General features: G+C 41.6%; 1 protein-coding gene across 1 annotated transcript; it reads left to right on the top strand.

The window, feature by feature from the left end:
- Nucleotides 1-689: 689 nt before the first annotated feature.
- Nucleotides 690-20544, top strand: LOC130539361 (vang-like protein 2). Its single transcript, XM_057057684.1, has 8 exons — nt 690-837; nt 15126-15496; nt 15764-15887; nt 16076-16683; nt 17099-17232; nt 17375-17510; nt 18298-18541; nt 18947-20544. Exons 2-8 carry the CDS (start codon nt 15426-15428, stop codon nt 19205-19207), a joined length of 1578 nt encoding a protein of 525 aa, XP_056913664.1. The 5' UTR covers nt 690-837; nt 15126-15425; the 3' UTR covers nt 19208-20544.
- Nucleotides 20545-20776: the final 232 nt, after the last annotated feature.

Genomic DNA, 20776 nt, shown 5'->3' with positions numbered 1-20776 from the left:
CTTAGAGATAGGGTGAGAAGCTCTGCCATCCGGGAGGAGCTTGGAGTAGAGCCGCTGCTTCTCCACGTTGAGAGGAGCCAGATGAGGTGGCTTGGGCATCTAGTTAGGATGCTCCCTGGACGCCTCCCTGGTAAAGTGTTCAGGGCATGTCCCTCCGGTAGGAGGCCCCCGGGAAGACCCAGGACACGTTGGAGAGACTATGTCTCTCGACTGATCTGGAAACGCCTGGGGATCCCCCCGGACGAGCTGGAAGAAGTGGCTGGGGAGGGTGAAGTCTGGGCCTCTCTGCTTAAGCTGCTGCCCCCGCGACCCGACCCCGGATAAGCGGTAGAGGATGAATGGATGATGGATGGTTTTTCCTGGTGTGGTTTGAGGGTATAAGAACACATGATGTCACAACTTAAACTAAATTACATCGTGAGTGCAAACACTGTGTCAGATAATGTTACTACACCAAGCTACATGTTGACCATTACCCTAACAAAATAAGCTAAAGTTATACAGCTATACACATAATTTATGACGCCCTAATTTTACTCAGCCTGGTAATTTACCTCTCCTGTCTTTCTGGAAGATAGGAGGGGGCGGAGAAACATTTCTATACTGGAAGAACTGGGAAGACTTATATACAGGGAGTGGTGGGTGGACCTTTAAGGCGGGCAACCCCGCCTCCCCGCTGGACGCAGCTGTTCCCCTCTCTCCCTGTCGCATACCCCTCCCCCTCCGGTGGGGGAGAGAGAATCAAAGGAGGGGCCAAAGTGGAGTAAAGGCGGGGGCCACGGTGCTACGGTTGAGTGGAAAGAAAGTGCAAATACCTGAATGCATAATCTGAATTAAGTAAGTACGCTTTTGTTGAAAATAACGTCAAATGTTGCACTTGGTGTAAATAACTGTGCGCGATAGGCCCTCGCTGAGACGCGGATGATTTCGGTGCGTCTTCGGTTTCCGATTCCTCCAAACAATGGTCGCGATGGTCGGCTTCTTTTTACAAACCACAGGGAAGTTAAGGACCCAGGTCGACCCTCTTGTTATTCTCACCGAGGCTGCGTAACTTTCTGAGGTGTTTTTAATACTGATAACGACGGTTTTCGATTATGGCGTACTGAATGGATCCGACCAGAGATGCGCCTGAAGGTTGATTTGGCAGCGATGCGGTTGCGTTCAGGCCGAAGCGTTTGAATTTTCCTGCTGGGAATCGGAGTGCGTTCATTCATTTTACCCCGAGCAAAGTCGAAACGAGAAGAGGGGAACATTTGATCACGATCGCTGTGGACTTGTCTCCCGTTGTCCTGCTCTTGCACAGGAACCTTATCCTTATTTTTTGGTAGATGGTACAAGACTTTATGGTCGACGGAAATGTCCAGTAAATCCTTGAGGCTGTTGTGGAATAAGGCTGAACGCTCGGTACGAACACTTTCACAGGAGACGAGCTGGAATATTTTTTAGATTGAAAGTGATAAGCTTTGGTTTTATCCTTACCTCATTAACCAACAGGGGTTTTGAGTTTAGATCAAAACTGAGAACAATATCTGGAATGAGCCCTAAGTAGATTTGGAAAGTAACACCAAAGTTTGTTTTTGTATTGGAGTAATGTTTACTGTGTTATTGCTCGTCTTTAAACCAAAATAACATTTATTTGTAATGATATCTTTTGAAAGTTAATTCATATATAGATATATCCATAGCTTCAAATCAGAACTCAAAAGTTTATTCAATTTTTATGCATTAAATTGGGGCCTGTATAATCACATCCTGGGGATTTCCAACAGCACTAAAGAACCACAAAATACAGGAGCTGTTTTTTTTAAAATCATAGTATCACGTTGAATGGCAGAATTAATATCATACTATATGCACACCGCTCTGTTGTAATTATAATACTAATGAAATCATGCAAAAAGCAGGCAACAGAAAAAAATAATTGAACTAAAGTAAAATAGTTAGGTAAAACTTGAAGCCAACAGTATGAATTTTTCATCTTGGGTAGCGACGTTTAACATTAAGCATTGCTATATGATGGTAATGTCTAAATAAATAGCACTTTAATGAACCTGAGCCCTCGTAGATGAATGCATCACATCTAATGGCGGCTTGTTGAGGAGCCACTTCTTGTCTCCTTAATATGTTGTTTAGGTTTCAAAACATATTGTATGCAGGTTCCCTATGAAGTAAGGTGCTTAGCAGAGAACAGGCCTGTTGATTCAACGCACACACAACTGCCTCTGTGTACTTGCAGGCTAACAGTAGTGGTTGTCTTGTGTTTTTGCTAGCTTCATTGTTGCTGTAGCAGGCAGCAGTGGGTGGTGGCCAGGGTTGAGCAGTCTCCCCCTCTTTGACCACTCTGTGTGTGCACACTTATTTTCACAGTTGGTGTATCAAATGGAAGTGGCCATCTAAGAGTTGGTGCAGCCTGCCAGCAGCTGTCTCAGCTCAAACGGCTTAGGTAGAGCAATTTGCTTTTGCCTTTGGGGAAAATGTACAATCGCCAACTACTTATATAGGTACACCTTCCTACTAAAAGTTCGGGCCTCCTTTTGCCTTCAGAACTACCTTAATCTTACCTTTTGTATTTTAACAAGGTGCTGGGGAAATTCCTCAGATATTTTGGTCCATGGTGACATGATGGTATCAACATAGTTGCTGCAGAGTTTCGGCTATACACCTATGATGTGTATTTTCCGTTCGAGCACATCCCAAAGGTGTTCTATTGAGTTGAGATCTGGTTACTATGGAGGCAATTGGAGGACAGTGTTTATTCATCGTAAGTACTGTGTTTTCCGGACCATAGGGCGCACTGCCAAAAAAGAGGTCTGAACAGGGTTTTTTTCATACATAAGCCAAACCAGGTGCATTAAGCGAACTAAAACAGTCATATAACTCACACTTTACTCAGCTCAATCACAATAACTCAACATTTTTCAATTGTAACACTTAAAATGCAAAACAATACACTCACTTTTCAGCTCAACCCTATTGAACAAATCCATCAAAGTCTTCATCTTCAGTGTCTGAGTTTTAACAGCTGGGCGATTTCAGCACCAAGGACGCCAGTCTCTTTGTTGTTAATCAGCTGTTCAGTCATGATTCCAGCCTTCGTGAAAGCTCGGACGACACTTGAGACTGATATTTTAGCCCAGGTATCCACAATCCACTGGCAGATAGTGGCATAACTTGGCTGCCTCCCTGTCTTGGTGAATGTGTGCTCGCCTTCTGTCATTCAATGTTCCCATGCGGCGCTCAACTTAGCTTTGAACGAGCTGTTGACACCAATGTCCAGCGGTTGGAGTTCTTTTGTCAATCCACCCAGAATTATGGCAAGCTCCAAATTAGTTTTCTTCATTTGGATTTTGACAGTATCAGTGAGATAGGTGCGCATGCAGTCGCAGATCAGCCAGAACTACCCTGCTGTGAGATGGTAGTTCTGGTGTGGATGGGGAGATTATGCCTCTTCATAAAACGGAAGCAACAAGAAGGACCTCCCAAAGTCATTTATCTTCATATCGCGCGCTACCACTGTTGCCTTAAGTCAAATATAGACTACTGAGATGTTTCTACATGCTGTTCTCTGTTCAATAACCCGCTGTTCACGTTTTTCCTCCAACTGTGGCCATCTCGCTTTATTCCCCCTGAAACTCTGTTTGGTCTTCTTTACATGATGCAGTTTGTCTTCTTTCTTCCTCCACTTCTGCACCATCAATTCATTAATATTGAATTCTCTTGCAGCTGCTCTATTTCCCAAGCGTGACTGATAGCCTTCAGTTTGAAATCCGCTTCATAAGCCTGCCTCTTAACAGGTGCCATTTTGGGGTCTATATACCGATACACACACCCACACTGACTACCGTAATCCTATAAGTGGTGCACTTGATTTATTTGTAGTTTATCAAAACATTTTGACAGATTTTAAAATTGGTTTGACGTCAGTATGCACAAACAGAATTAACCCATACACAAGCCGCACTGGATTATTAGGGGCACAGTTGATTTTTGACAAAATTCAAGGATATTAAGTGCACCTTATAGTCTGGAAAATACGGTATGTTTAACGCTTGCTGATAGAATTTGACAAAACACCCAGCTCCCAATTGCAGATTACAAAAACATGGACTTCAATAAACACAGATCCTGCAGGCCAATTTCCCACAACTTTGTGATATAACAATCATTGCCTTCTCCTTTGAGATGACTGAAGATGGCTAAAGAGGACAACATTGCTGTTATTCAGGGGTGATTTGTAAATTATTTGTAGCAGAAGCGTTGTTGTCACTTTGACACTTCATTTTTCCATCCATCATGGTGGTACAAATATTGGGTTGCGTGGTATGATGACATTGGTGCGTAAACGCTACCGGTGATAAAGGGCCCAAATTGTGCTATTACACCACCATTGTTAACCTTTACTGTTGTTACAAGACAGGATGTTCCGTGCTTTCATGATGCCAAATTCTGACCCAGCTGAATGTTCTGCGCATCTGAACGTTGCTGCTGCAATTGAAGCCAGTCATTGTGTTACCAATCATCAGTTGGTAACCTGTGTGAGCCTGTGTGAAGTGTAGCCTCATGTCCCCATTCTTATCTGGCAGGAGTGGTCCTTGGTGTGGTCCCCTGCTGCAGTAGCCTATCTTCTTCTAGGTCTAACAGGTTGTGCGTTCAGAGATGGTAATCTGTATTCCTTGGTTGTAATGAACTGTTGAGTTATTGTTGCTTTTCGTCTTGAGCCAGTCTGCATATTCTCTGATCTGTTGCATCAACAAGGCACACAATTGTCTGTCCACACAATTGTTGCTCCCTAGATACTTTATGTTTTTTCGACCATTCACTGTAAACCCTAGAGATGGTTATGCGTGAAAATCCCAGCCAATCAGCAGTTTCTGAAATAGTTAGACCTGTCCATTGGTCCCCCACAACCAAACCACTTTTAAAATCATTTGAATCCTCTCTCTTCCACATTCTGTTGCTCAATAAACTTTAGCAAGTTGTCTTGTCCACTTCTACATGCCTAAATGCATTCTTGTGCCCTTGTGATTGGCAGATTAGCTATTTGTGCTAACAAGCAATTGAAAAAGGTACCTAATGAATTGCTGCTGAGTGTAACTGTAATTTTTTGCCTTGGTTTGTTTTCAGTTGTGGATGATTTTTGTCTTCCGGTCTTTTATTGAGCACTATCCCTTCCCCATTTGTTGATTTGGGGAAATAAAATTGCAATTAGTGCAACGTTTACTTTCAAATACAACATGGCCAAAGCAGTCCTTGACCAAAATGGCTTTGTAAAAACACATTACTTTTCCGATGTTCTTTTTTTAACGGAATCTGACTTAGTATCTGGCTTCTGCATTGCTTTGATGAAAGTGGCCGAATAAATATTGGCTAATAAGAACCTGAAAATCAGGAAACTTTTAATTATTGGAAGTACGCTCTATGAAACTTTAATGCCTCACGTTACTGCAGGACTACAGCTGGTATTAATCACCAATTAATGGGTGTGCGTTAAATATGCAGTGGTTGATGATGAAGTATATAGAAGAGAATTTGGCTGTGAAACAACTCTTTCTTTGCATGTCTCAGTGGTAAACGTCAGACCACACACTGAGAAAGACATTGGGCCAGATTCACGAAGCGTTCTTACGAACAAATTTGTTCTTAAGTCCCACTTACGAACATTTTTTGAAGATTGTGGCATTCACCAATTTCTTCTTATCCTGGATTTATGCGTAGGTAAGAACAAATCCTACGAACACTCAGGAGTACTCTTGCGCACATTTCAGTGCCGACATGTTGGCATGGTTGGGTTTTCTTCTCTTGTGCAGTTCAATAAAATTCAATATTACAATGATAATTCTGTCATATTTATTTGTTTATTTCCTATTTTTGGTGATTTACGGAGAATTTTAAAATTACGTAAATGTGCCAATGACTTAACATTAATCAACCAAATTGGAAACCATGCCAAAACTGTCTTTTTATTTGATTTTATCTTGATTTATTTTATTAGAGGATCGAGGGTATGCCCTGGCTCCCTGGTTGTTGACACCACTGACCAACACTCAGACTCCACAGGAGTTTTATTCAATCAGATGCATGCGCGCAGTCGCTCCACCATTGAACGCACCATCGGCATGTTAAAGGGGCGCTGGATGTGTTTGGACACAGAGCCACAACCCCGTGAGGATGTGCGTCCTGACGCAATGATGGGGCCAGACTGCAGGCACGCGGTTCACGTTCGAGCGCGATTAATTGCCCGTTTGTGAATAAAATGCATTATTGTCACAATCCGAGCACAGGTTTTACACGTTTATTTTTTTTTACATTCTTATTTTTTTACATTCTCGTTGATTTCTTTAAGCGTGTTGGCTATAGTCATCAGGGTTGAGGCAATTTTATCAAGCGTGTTAGCCATCCTTTCTTGATTGTTCAACACGGCGTCAGAAATCAGGCGTGGAGAGGCAAGCTTTGGGCATTTCGCTTTGGGCATTTTGCTGCTTTTTGCTCTGTCGACAGGGTCTTGCTGCAGTTCCTTTTATGGGCATTAGTGGGCGGTGACTTATGCTAATCGTATGTTAATTAGACTCACCTGGCACACGCTTTCAACTTACAAACAGATGGCATTCATCAATCTAAGAACACAGCTGCGAATAATTCTGGGGCTTACGAACGCGTTGATGAATCCGACGTAGGGTTTTCTTAAAAAACTTCTTAAACACAACTTAAGAAAGAATCTAAGAAGATTCTTAAGAACATATTGGTGAATCTGGCCCATTGTCCTCAGGCACACTGTCTAATTGTAAAATCCAATGTTCTCTTTTAAACACAGTCCTTAAATGCAGTGTTCTAGAAGAATCAATTGATGACAAATGTGAGCAGTTATAAGAGCACAGGATATAAACAGTGAATGTGAATTCTGCTGTTATAAAATGATCTGTTTGCTCCAATTGGCTTATTTGGCTTCAGGTGATTTGTCTAGGATTTCCTTTAGAACATTTTTATCCTCAGTGCTATCATGCCTGAAGACATTGAGAAGTGTCCTGTAGGTATTGTTTAAATGGGCAATAGAGGTTGAATGGGAAACAATATCCACCCTAACACTGGACCACACCTCTGGAAATCAAGTGTTGCATGAGAGTCTGACTTAGTCTGACGTAGATACAGACTGCATTTCTAGCAAAAGTTGGTTTAAGATCAGGGTATAAGTTACCATTTATCAAAATAAATGTACAGGTTAAGCTTTGAACATTTTACGAGCAGAACCAAGTAATTTTTAAGGTTGATAAAATGTATCTAAATTTCAGTGGGTGTTTGGTCTTGCTGGGATCTCATCTATTACCATGTGTTCAGGCAGTGTACAATATTTATTAACTTGTGTATGTGTTTTTTTTTCTCAAACCACTTCTGATGGTTTTAAGAAAGACATGATTAAAAGGGCGATGTGGAAAAAATAATGAAAGAGATCTTTGCAGGCATGTTCTTACTTGCTGAACATTACATGCAAAAGCAGAAGAAGCTGAAGGCCCATCTGCAGGGATCACAACCAGCAGCAGCTTGAATGACAGATGCATTTGGATATCAGGGCCACATACAGCAGTCATCAAGTCAGACAAGGGTAGAAAAGCCAAAGGCACCATTAAATATAAACTATGGTTTGAATTTCCTTCGATTTGAGTAGATTAAAGAAATTAGGTCTAACTCTAAACCATAGGCAGTGGAGTGGTTACATTAGTGATAGAAAAGGTACCGTATTTTCACGACAATCTTGGGTTGACCATCGATCCGATGATGTCAGTGCAGTCATCTCTGTAAATTTCAGCAGGTGCGAGAAGACTACACAAAAACCTGCGCTGAGAAAGAGATTTTGGTGGGGAAGTCATTGCGCTGGGACAACCCCACCCTCTCGGCCGCAGAAGTCAGAGTCCAGTGGCACGACGAGGCGTTACGACTGGGTACCCCCTTGGCTGCAGTGGATGGCCAGACCTTCTTCCGTGCTCCGGTGTGCCCTATGCATTCCACAATGCCTTGCTGCTACGCTTTTTCAGCCGTTGATCCTTACTATTGGTTTCTTCCGCCTGGTCCATCGAAGCAGTCTTCACATGCTGGGTGAGCAGAGCCCTATTCACCGAAGGTCTATGACCCGACGGTTACCCTCACTTGGTTTAGCCGACCTGTCGAAGTCGTTGCCCGGGGTGTGGCCGCTGTTGCATGTTAACAGCTACGGGGAGCCACAAGTGAGAGCTGAGTGACAGGTGGGGACCAAAGGCTGGCGAGCTGCCCTAGAAGGGCACGACATTCCCCCAGGCCAGAGGTACTACCCCTCCCTGTACACCCCACACACACCCTTTCACGACAATAAGGCGCACCTAAAAGCCTAGAATTTTCTAAAAAATCGACGGTGCGCCTTTTAACCTGGTGCGCCTTTTGTATGGATTACGGTAATATTGGTTAATCGCGGCTACCGTAGTCAGTAGGCGTGGCCGAAGTAACAGCAGTAAGAACGATAAATAGGAATTCCAGTCCAGTCCCAAACCATTTCTGTCTGTAAAGACCCCAAAATGGCTCCTTGCAAGAGACACGCTTATGATGCAGAGTTCAAACTGAAGGCTTATCAGTCATGCAGTTGAACACGGAAATAGAGCAGCGGCAACGTGAACAAATCAATGGTGCGGAAGTGGAGGAAGCAACAAGACGACCTGCGCCAGGTAAAGAAGACTGAACGGAGCTTCCGAGGAAACAAAGCAAGATGGCCACAGTTGGAGGACAAACTCGAACAGTGGGTTGTTGAACAGAGAGCAGCAAGTAGAAGTGTCTCTACAGTCACTATTCGAATGAAGGCAACAGCGCTAGCAGACGAACTGAAGATTTAGAGGCGGTCCTTCTTGATGCTTTCGGTTTATGAAAATAGGTCACCTCTCCATCCGCACACGAACGAGTGTTTCGCAGCAACTGCCTGAAGATTACCAAGAAAAGCTGGCCACTTTCCGCGCATACTGCAGAAACAACATCGCTGGAAAAAAAGATCCGGCCAGAACACATCAACATGGACGAGGTTCCGCTCACCTTCGATATTCCTGTGAACTGCACTGTGGACAAAACGGGAGCACATACGGTGAATGTTCGCACCACAGGGAATGAGAAGGCATCCTTCACCGTAGTTCTCGCCTGCCAGGCTAATGGCCAGAAACTTCCAGGTTGGATGCCGTATTCGCACAACTGTTCAATTCGGACACCAAAGAAGAAGAATTCGAGGGATTCCTGGATGAGGAATGAACTGATAAAGTGAGCTTTACCTGTTTCTTTTGTGTGTTTACAACTTAACAAGGCTGGTCATACTGTGAATATGGACATTAACGTTTGAACAACGTTGTAATATTGCTATTGCTTTGCACTACTTCGAGAGTTACGAGAGTTCGAGTTACCGTATATTGTGTTTGCACTAACGTTTGATTTACCGCAACAGTACTACGTGATAAAAATGTTGCACTAAATCGAAGATTTATTAAACTCCACTATCCCCTATGTGATAAAAATATTGCACTGCCTGTTATAACTCACTGTTATTAAAAGAACTGTGTTGCGCGAAAACACTACGTCACTCGGGAAAAATAATAAAACAGCTGTTTATTCATTTTGGGAGTGAATGGAGTTGTGAGAACGCTGGTTTGTATTCTATTAATAAAGTTTGACTGACTTATCTGACTGTTTTATTGACATTCCTTTTAGCGCAGCTCGATCTAGTGAATGCGTCATGAAACCACAGGCACTACCGTAGTTTCTATGCTATGCGCTTTATAACACGGTGCGCCCTATGTATGAAAATAGTTCTAAAATAGGCCGTTAATTGAAGCTGCGCCCTATAATAAGGTGTGCCTTATGGTTGTGAAAATACGGTATAAAAACTAAAAATGTATGGGAAAAACTCAACATGGAAAGTTTTGCTTCTGATGTTGCTGTATAGATAAAAACCTGTTGATTTGTGACAGACATGCTGAGAGCTCTCCTTAAAGATGACATCTGAAGAAAAATGTACGGTCAGCCTGTCTATTCGATGACATTTTGTTCAAATCTTTTTAATGTTGTTGCTGACAGTTTGCCATGTTGCATTGTACTCCCTGCATAAGTGACCTGGTTTTCACATTCCCTAATGGAAATAAAAATAAGTGACATCAGTATTTAGTGTTCACACTGCAGCTTACTGATCATCTCCATTACTTCAGAATATAAACAGAAAATCATGCCAATACTTTAATTTGGTAATTTCTCATTGGTGTGGACAGTAGAGTGGCAGAGGGTTGTAAGAGGTCAGGTTTCCATAACAACTGTCAACTTCCAAGCTCCTCCCCCATCTGAACACCCCTTTTCATCACCATGGCAGCAATGAGGCCCTGTTTTCCCAGTGGTAGTGCAGGTAGTACAAGAAAGAATGGGAGAAGGCACGAGAGAGGGAGAGGGCAAAGGGTTTTGGTGAAAACACAGTAATCCAATATGGCAGCCATTGTATCCAACAATGATGTTTCAAAGTCATGTGGTGGTTAAGTGAGAGCTAGATTAAGCAATATGAGAATAAAGTAATGTGTAAACCATTTAAAAACAATGTTTGATTTCAATTTGAATAAAAAACTAGAACTGAATTTTATGTTCTGGACATTGTATTTTACAGAGCTTCCTAAATAATGATCTAAAGCCTTATAAGCCCTAAGGATTAATTGAAAAAGATAAAACCTTGTCCAGGAACATCCAAAAACTGCAATGATTTAAAAATAAAAAAAATGAAAAAATGTTTTGTTCCTCAAAATAATTTTCACTACTCATCTGTGTGAATGATTGATCATCCAACATCAGATTTACTAACTAACTTATGTACAGCACCACCCAACCGGTGACAGCGGCTCAAGGGGTTTACGCTTATGGTGGCTAGCCTGTTAGCTAATGCTACAAACAGCATAAGTTATGTCTATGCACATGTTGAGCTTTCAAATATGTTATTTCTCAAACAGAGATTAGTCAGAAAATAGAGCTGAATCAATGTGTAAAGTAGTGATGGGACGATGATACCTCAAGGAGTGTATTGACACACTACACAAACTGTGTCGGCACTGTATTGATACTGCGTTGGTCACCCGATAGTGACCCCTGCAGTAGTTATAAAATGATTGCAGGTATGGGAATTCCTTGTTTGCTAAACTGAGTTGGTATGTAAAATATAGAAAATTTGAGTTACAATTCAGAGTTACAATTTTTGTTACTTATGTACACACATTTTTTTGTTAACTGTTAAATCATATGAAATGATACAAAAAAGTGATTAGTTTATGAATTTTTATTGAGAAACAAAAGTTTTTGGAGTGTCTTTGCTCCAAGGCGATTTCTCCTCTTAAACACCAGCTCCCCAGCCTTAGAAAATACTCTTTCACACGGTGCAGATGACGATGGTGAGCAGAGAGTTTTAAGTGCAAGTTGATGCAGATGTGGATATGTTTTCTGGTTCTCTCACGAGTATCTGCCAATTCTTCATTGCCATGCCGAGCTCTATAATGCCTCAGCATTGATGAAGTGCTCTTATTGATGTAAGATAGCTCTGTGGAGCAGAGCCGACACTTCACCTACAATAACATAAAAAGTTACAAACAATTCAAACCTCTTACCAGAACAGAGTAAAAACTAAGGTGGTGCATTGCATTCACTTGTTAAAAAAATAGACACCCTATAAAATGAATAAAGCAACTGTAAGGCTCTTTAACTGACTATCATATGTATCACAGGTCATTCACTTGATAAACTGATAAAGTGAGTGCAATGCGCCACCGTAAAAAATAGTATATAACAGTAAACAATGCTCAAAGGAGAAAAAGATTTCCCTTGTTTGGAGTCACAAGATCAAAATTATTCCACACTGGGGAAAACTTCTTAGAACGATCCATAATCACGCAACTGCAAAACTCCATCCAACAAACCCACGACATGTCGATACAGTTTTTTTTCCTTATAAACACACTTTGACGCGGCACATCCAAACGATACAATTCCTGTATCGGTCACGTGATTCTTTCTTAAAGCAATACTGTACACGCACCGATACGGGGTTTCACTCTTGAGCTCTCGGCACAGTGTTGACGCACCAGTGTCGCTCGTCCCATCACTAGCATAAAGCATCTGCAGCTTATATTTTCAATTTCAATCTTTTTTTTCCCAGTTTCTATTTTTCTTTAGTTTCTGGTCATAGGTTTACATGTTCAGACTCATCTAGCATGGGAAGCTGTGGAATAATGAGAGGCAGCATAGTGATGCATGGTGAGGCTGAGACCATCCCTTAATATGATGCCTTCAGGTAACTTTAAAATCAATGAACACTATCTCTCATATTGACGAGACTGCCCACAAAAAAGTTTCCAATAGCAAAGTAGCAGATGTTTCAAAATTTATGTGACACCAGTTTCAATATTTGGTCAGCATAATATGGCCGAATATATAATTTAATGTCTAAATATACCCTCAGTGTTCAAGAGGCGTCTTACTTTTGAAACATGCACAAAAAGCAAAAGACGTCTTTATGGTACATAATCATGCTTGTGGGGTATGATTGGGTATTGGGCATTTAAATGGTTATCAAACACCTCAGATAATAGTTAATATGTACAATTGCTCTTTGATATAAAATTGTGTGTGCTGTGTCTTAAGCGCTCGACTTTCACAAAATATGAATTGGTACTTGGGAGTATTAAATATTGGGTCTCTGGACTATCAAAATATGCTTTCCCTCAAATATTTAATAAAACTGTAGAAAAATGCGGAAGATTATTTTTATGGGGTAACCTTGACAAAACTATAAGTAAAAGCCACGGTAGTAAAATTTAACAAAGCTGCCGTCCTGCGTTGCTTTACATGTCATGAGGAAATAAGGGCAGCTTGGGTGTTAAACTGCAATTTTTGCCATAATATGTTGACCAAATATTATGATTGGTACCTAGTCAGTTATGAAACATTTTTGCGGCCAATCAACATGATGTGTCATATAACCCACATTCCCTGAAGGCCACACAATCTCAGCCTTCATTGCCATGCTGTCACTCATTATTCCACAACAATCATTTGTTACCATGCCCACCCATACCTGATCACGGCCATAAGTCTAAACCTGAAAAAATAGACCCAAGCCTGAAGAACAGTTTTGAAACTGAAATGAAAATATAAGATGCAGAAATAAAAAAAAATAAAAAAAGAGAATCTGAAGATTTTAAAAATTGTAACACAAAAACTGTGGTTGCATTTCAACATCAGAAACAAAACTTTCAGTTTCAAATATTATTTTTTCAAATAATTAAACCTTTTGGCACCGATTTGGCTCTTGTTGGATCGCAATACCTCTTGTGTGTCACTGCTAATCTGGATGTTCTTTGAATGAAGACTTCAAGAAGAAAAATGCCAATTTCAAAATGTATTTAGCAAATGGAACCAATTCAAGATACAAATATAACAGTGCTCCGGGCCAGTTCATAACCCTACAATAACAGAGTCCATTGCCAGGGCATGAAGTCTGACAACCTAACTATCCCTTGACCCAATCTTTTATAGAAACACATATGTAAATTATTGATGTTAATTCAGTCCAATCCAGTCCTTCTTCTTGGATGACCTTGTCTTCTTCTTCCAGTCCCATTGAATGCTGGTACACTCCTTGTTCTCTGTTGTCTTCCCAAATGGCCAGATCAAAGTTCACCTTCTTCCCGCAGATGAGCTTATCAAGACCACTCTGCTGTCCAGTTTTACGATGGGTGTTTAACACCTTCAGCCTGACTGGCTTCTGAGATTACAACTGTCTAAACAACAATCCTGTCAAGGACGGGTCACTGATCTTTATTACACTTGCTAATGATTCTACCATTCCTAACTTCTAAAGTACTTCTAACAGAAGACAGGAACATATGATAGAACACATGATAACAAGATAAACACAAATTCTCTTCACTCTATAGAAAACATACTACGAGTGAACAGATGCTATATTCCATTTGTCTCAAAGCTCAATCGTGTCTATATGAGGCTATATGTTCAGCTTTTTTTTTTTTTTTTAAACTTTAGACTTGTAGCGAATTAATTTAGATTACCTTGGTCAAAGCGATAAAAGTTACGATACAGGAAGGCGTCACAGGGCATGTGCACTTACGATGCAAATACCCACAGCATATGACACTTGCGTGATTTGCACAGTTCCCCATCCACATTATAGAGGCACTTAAATGCTCATATTTCTATTCAGTCACGATCATTGAAAATCGATACCATTATTTTCTGGCCTTTTTTCAAACAAGACGATGGCCAGAATCACTGAGGCCTATGCCTAAACGCAGGGAAATCCCTTGAGATTTTAGCATTTCGTACGACACAACTAACAAACTCAACTAAATTAAAACCTCAGGCTGACTGGTGATTTAAGGATGGTGTGTTTTTGACTAGATACACGGTTCACTAGCCCATCAATAAGCATAAACCTTTCATTTCTACACTCAAACTTAGGGACAACTTAGAGCTTCCAATCTGCCAAATGTGCATTATTTTGGGCCTAGGAGGAAACCAGAGTATCTGAAAAATACACACTCAAAAACCCACATGCACGACAGAGAGGGTGTGGTATCAGGCTTTACAAATGAACGTATACAATCTCCTTATTCATTTAGAGACTGTAAATCTTGACTTCAACACTTGCAGATCGGACCGCAAGTCAAACTTTCCCATCGCAGGAAATGATAGAGCGAGACAGGCAGGATGAAGTACAGTGCAAAGCAGCACTGTGTCCTGTGGTAACAGTATTAGTAGTAACACAGTCATATTCTCTTTATTGTTAATTTCATGGGTCTTTTTTGAGTCCAAAAAATTGTCCTGACTGTCCGGGGGACTATTAATTATGCTACCAAATACATATTTTTATGTCCCCGGGACGACAGAACAGTCTTAGTGTGGAGCCCTCCAATCAACATTTTTAAAGATTCTAGCCTGAACTGGGTTTAGTTTTTTTTTTTTTTTTTTTTTTTTTTAAATAAAAGCTTAATTATATTTTAAAATGGGGATCAGAGGCAACCAATCCAAGGTGTTCTGTGATGACTTTTAACCATTCTGCTTTCCCAACCCTTTTCCTCTTGCAGATGTCAGCCACTTCCACTTGTCCCCGGTGACCATCACACTGCCCATCCTCTCCTACCAGCTTTCTAATCTCTGTCCTTTAGCCTCCTCTGCTCACCATCCTCCCTTCTCCTGAGCCCTCCTGATTGGCCTTCAAGATAGATTCCCTCCGGAGTAAGGTTGACCTGCTTAAGCTACCCCTTGTGCTCTCTAGCAAGTCCATCTCTGAATGCAAGCGCCAGCTGGGAGGAGTGTGTGAGCGGCGCAGCACGGTGGGAGGAGGCGGCAGGGCTCATAAGGCCTGCTCACTGCCGACCCAAGACATGGACAACGAGTCGCAGTATTCGGGCTACTCTTACAAGTCCTCCCATTCTAGGAGCTCCCGCAAGCACAGGTAAATACAGGTCGCATAACTTGAGTTTTAAATAAAATGAGTAGTTGGTGAGAAGGTGAAGGTGAGTTTCTCACCTTCACAATTTTAAGTTGTTATATGATGAAAAAAAGTATTGCTGTTTCTAAATGTTGCACTACTGTATGCAGTCACTTCTGAAGATTGACTCACTGGCATAACGCTACTACTGGCATATGAGCGACGATAATGTCATTGTGGTTCTAAATTCTGCCTCACTTCCACTGAGCACTTCCTGTGTTTGTCTCCCAGGGATCGGAGAGACCGCCATCGTTCTAAAAGTCGAGACAGCAGCAGTCGTGGTGACAAATCTGTGACCATCCAGACACCAGGAGAGCCACTGCTGGATGCAGAGTCGACCCGTGGAGATGACAGGGTGGGTCATGACCATTTTTATGCAAACAACACCTTTCAAAAGCATTTTAAAAAAAAAAAGAAAAGAATACTCACCTCATCTCTTCCACTCCGTTTTTTTGCTTGCTTCGATTTAAAAGAAAAAAAAAGTTTATATTAAATATTATCTATATCCAGACTTCATAGTGATTGTTTTTCTGCATTCTACAGGATGATAACTGGGGCGAGACCACCACAGTTGTGACGGGCACCTCGGAGCACAGCATCTCGAATGAAGATCTGACACGGGTCACCAAAGACTTGGAGGAGTCAACCCCATTGGAGTGCAATCGTTTCATTGGTGTAGCTTTGGGAGGCTGTCTGAGTTTCTTTGCCCTGGTCACGCCTTTAGCCTTCCTCGTTCTCCCTCAAGTGCTGTGGCGAGACACCCTCGAGCCTTGTGGCACACCCTGCGAAGGCCTGTATGTCTCTCTGGCCTTCAAACTCCTGGTCTTGCTTATCTCCTCCTGGGCGTTGTTCCTCCGGAGCCCCCGTGCCACACTCCCACGTTTCTTTGTCTTCCGCTGTCTGCTGATGGTTTTGGTCTTCCTGTTTGTGGCCTCTTACTGGCTGTTTTATGGTGTGCGTGTGCTGGAACCCCAGGAGAGGGATTACAGGGGGATTGTGGAATATGCTGCCTCACTGGTGGATGCGCTGCTCTTCATCCAATACCTAGCATTGGTGCTGCTGGAGGTTCGACATCTACAGTCCGCATTTTGCCTTAAGGTGGTACGAAGCACAGATGGAGCCAGTAAATTCTACAATATAGGACACCTCAGGTCAGTGAGATGGCCCCAAAAAGTTGAACTCTATTCAATACTAGTTGTTAAATTTGCCATTCTTGAACTGGCTGATGTTTGGTTTTTAATTTGAAAAACAACCTAAGAAAAAATGTTGATTGAACACCTGTGTTATTTCCACAATTCCACGAGCTAATCCTCTTCCCCAAATAGTCATTTTAAATCTGATTAAGTCCGAGTGACACCACATGGTTGAGGATGAGGGTTATACTTTTGAACCCCCAATCACAATTCTCTCAGAGCAATAGAACATGTACAAAATATTGGCATTATATTAAGCTATGTATTAAAAAGCCAAATGTTAAACTGTCATGGTTTAGACAATCTTATCATGGCAGTGTTCTCATAACAGCCATCTAAGAACGGTTGTGTAACCTGTTTGTTCTGTATCCAGTATCCAGCGGGCAGCTGTTTGGTTGTTGGATCATTATTATTGCGATTTCCCCGTCTACAACCCTGTTCTGCCCAACCTACCCAAGTCCATTCTGTCTAAGAAGATGACAGGCTTCAAAGTTTACTCTCTGGATGGTAAATATACCCTAAACATGTTCTGTTTCAGTGTGCGTCGGAGCCATTCATTCATAGTTGAAGTGCTCACAATCTAAACACATTTCTGTTCCCCTGTCTCTCTGATCTCCCTGCTTGTCCTTCTGTTTGTCTTGCCTTACAGAAAATCCCACTAACAACTCCACTGGCCAGTCCAGAGCCATGATAGCAGCGGCAGCCCGGAGGAGAGACAACTCCCACAACGAGCTCTACTACGAAGAGGCCGAGATGGAACGCAGGATCCGCAAACGCAAGGCCAGGTGAGACAGCGCTGTAGTTGTCATGGCACACTTTAGAGATGACCGCTGAGTGGGCATGGTGTGGTTCTACCACCATCTGTTAGGATGGCTTGTTTTTAAAAACAAGCTTGGTACACTGAAATAAAGCTTTCCCTTTTGTGTTTGGAACAGATAGTTCATAAAACATTTTTACAAACACAAAAGAGAAATCTTTATTTAAGTGTACCAAACTGCTCTCAGAATGTCCCAAACCCATGAAAATACATCACTTCATTAGAAAATTTTTGTTGTTTGTGTGAAAATGACAAAGTTTATTGATAAAGTTTAGTTAAATGATGATGTTATAAGAGCACTGTAAAATTGGCTGCTATGCTGAGAATAAGATACAAAGATACAACTATCTGCTTATGCTGAAACTTAAATAAGACATATCTAATATGTAATAAGAGATATATTGATTTTAAAAAAAAAATCCCTGCTCAGTGATATTTTCTCCTTTTTTCGGTTGTCTTCATAACCGCTTTTTACCTTGCGGGTCATGGGGAGGGTGATCATAAGGGTGAAGGCAGGGTCCACCCCTGGATGTGTCCCCAGCTCATCGCAGGGCCTTATGTGAGCATTTGTGGGTTCAGTACCTTGCTCAAGTGTACCCCGGCAGTGATCCAAAGGTGTTCTGGCACCTCCCCCTACCGACCTTCGATGTTAGGGTTAGAGAAACCGAGAACCATTGCTGCTTGGAAATGACATATTTACTCCATTAGGAAATTGCGTGCTGTGTTGGTGCTCAGGCTTCACCTTATTTCTGCAGATTGGTTGTAGCAGTAGAAGAGGCCTTTACACACATCAAGCGTCTCAATGAAGATGAGGTTGCCTCATCACCCAAGCATCCAAGGGAGATCATGGATCCAAGAGAGGCCGCACAAGCCATATTTGCTCCAATGGCCCGGGCCATGCAAAAATACCTGAGAACCACCCGACAACAGGCCTTCCACAGCATGGAGAGCATCCTCACACACCTACAGTTCTGTATCACACACAACATGACGCCAAAGGTAAAAGACTGTGATCACCTTAACACCTAACATAAAGAAACAACACTATCTGAGGGCTTTAATATTTGCTGTTGCAATGTATATTTTACACATTTGAAACACATTTTAAGCATAATTTATTTTGTCTAATTTAAAACAAAAACTTCATTTAGTGTGTTTTCAAATGTGATGTCTGATTTAAACAAAACTGGTGTCTTTATTTTTGAAGAAACATTTTCAAGCTTCTTTTTAAAAACTAAAACCATTAGAAACAATGCATGCTATACTCTCCAAAATAATCATTTGTGGCTTTGTGTAGCAGAATTTAACTCCCAGAAAAAGATGGAATTACACAAGTTAAGAGGACCGTAACATAATGTCTTAGATTTGTACAAATGTTTCTAACTTCCTGCATCCTACTGTTAGGCTTTCCTTGCGCGTTACCTGGCCTCGGGCCCCACTATGCAGTATCAACATCAGAACGACAGAGGACGCCAGTGGACCTTAGTGAGCGAGGAGCCAGTGACGTCAGCGCTTCGTCAAGGTCTGGTTTTCTCACTACGTCATCTGGATTTCTCCCTAGTGGTCACCGTGACACAACTCCCTTTCTTGCGGCTTGGGGAGGAATTCATTGACCCGAAAAGCCACAAATTTGTCATGAGGCTGCAGTCGGAGACCTCAGTATAAAGCCAGCACCTCCTGACTTGCCTCTCCCCACTGGCAGGGGCTGTTGTGGATGTTGCTTATCCTGTCACTGTCCCCTGTCTGTGATGGAGGTGGAGAGCAGGGTGATTCCCCCACACACTGTTTTGTCATCATCCTCATCATCATAGATTATCTAATATCAAACTGTGATCAGCTGGGTGATTTTCAAAACCTGGATTCAAACAGATGCCTTGACATTTTCTGTTGCTGTTTTGACACTTGTCTTTGCAGCAACAAAAAAAACCCTCCTTAATGGAATTTGCCTTTTTTAGTCACCAGACTACATTAATTTGCTGACTTGGCACCCGAATGCCAGAGGAGGGGACATTACGTCATCTATGCCACTTCCTCTTGTGTCTTAAAAACCAATTATGTGTCAGTGCTGGTGCACCACTGTCAGTGTAATGTTCATTCTTTATGACAGACTGTTTTTCTATTAAAAGGCGTGATTCCTTTTTTTACTTACAGAATGTAATGTATGCATTTACTTAATATGTGGCTTTTTTGTAGTCTGTGTTTTATATCTAGATGTAAAGAAAAAAGTGCAAATGCCTTCTCAGTTTTGTATCATGATTGCCTACTTGTGCAGCTTTTCAAGAGTCTTCAAGAAAACAGCAAAAAACCATCAACTTCTGGTCGTAACCTGCAGTCTACTTCTGCACATTTAAACAGTAAAGATGCTACAGCAGCTAATATCACTTAACAAAGCAGCAGAGGCTACAGAAAGATTTTTAAAAAGAGGGAAGTGGTGAATTTCCCTGCACTATTTTAAACCATTGACTAACACAAAATGACTAAACCCAAAAGTAAGTGTGTCAGGGAACAACTCCTCTGAGTGCTCATTATAAAAACAATAATTTAGTGTTAAACAATACCTGATCTGTGAATTGATCACATAGCGTGTGTGTTACAGTCCGGATGGTGTGTTTCAGACCACCGTTGGTCCCAATCAGGCAGCCGTTGGCCACTTTTAGAGCCACTTTGGGAGCCACTATGTGTGACTTGCAGTCTTTTGAATGCCTTTTCGACAACGACCCCAACCCTGACACATGATTGTAACTGCAGCTGTAGCATAACACCGCCTCACCTGAACCGGTCTTCCTGTAGCCTTGCTCTCTACATGTGCAGGGGCAGAAAGGACACAATTGTCCCCACACTTCTACAGTTAAAAAAAAGGCACCTGTGTATGTTGGACATTGTAACAATGCATATTGTACTTTTTTTAATGACTTATTTTTAATCAGTCATTTGAAAATACCTGTTTTGATGCAATTTAACAAATCAAAATGGCTTGTCAAAAAATAAAGATTTGTCTTGCATTTTCCTTTTCTTGGTGTTTAGTATGTTTAGTATACAGTATGGGAGCCATTTTCCATTATTAAACTTATACTAAATGCTAAAATAGGGGATGAGACAAGAGTTTTCACATGAGTTTTTTTAGAGGAACTTCTTTGTGGTTTGACAACTTCAGAAAAGGGACACTGAGCTCTGGACTTCCTGATGTTTCTGTTGCCTGCACAGTTCAGAAAGATTTGATCTCAGCTTTCAGTG

Source organism: Takifugu flavidus, chromosome 15 (assembly GCF_003711565.1).
Source record: "Takifugu flavidus isolate HTHZ2018 chromosome 15, ASM371156v2, whole genome shotgun sequence".
NCBI classification, from domain to species: domain Eukaryota; kingdom Metazoa; phylum Chordata; class Actinopteri; order Tetraodontiformes; family Tetraodontidae; genus Takifugu; species Takifugu flavidus.
The sequence above is the reverse complement of the archived record's forward strand: the minus strand, read 5'-3'. Positions and strand labels throughout refer to the sequence as shown.

Excerpts from the sequence above, each read along its gene's own strand:
- LOC130539361 (XM_057057684.1), top strand. The coding sequence starts at position 15,426 with ATGGACAACGAGTCGCAGTATTCGGGCTACTCTTACAAGTCCTCCCAT. Across the intron at positions 16,684-17,098 it reads TACAATATAGGACACCTCAG|TATCCAGCGGGCAGCTGTTT; the intron begins GTCAGTGAGATG and ends TTCTGTATCCAG. Across the intron at positions 17,511-18,297 it reads ATCCGCAAACGCAAGGCCAG|ATTGGTTGTAGCAGTAGAAG; the intron begins GTGAGACAGCGC and ends TTATTTCTGCAG.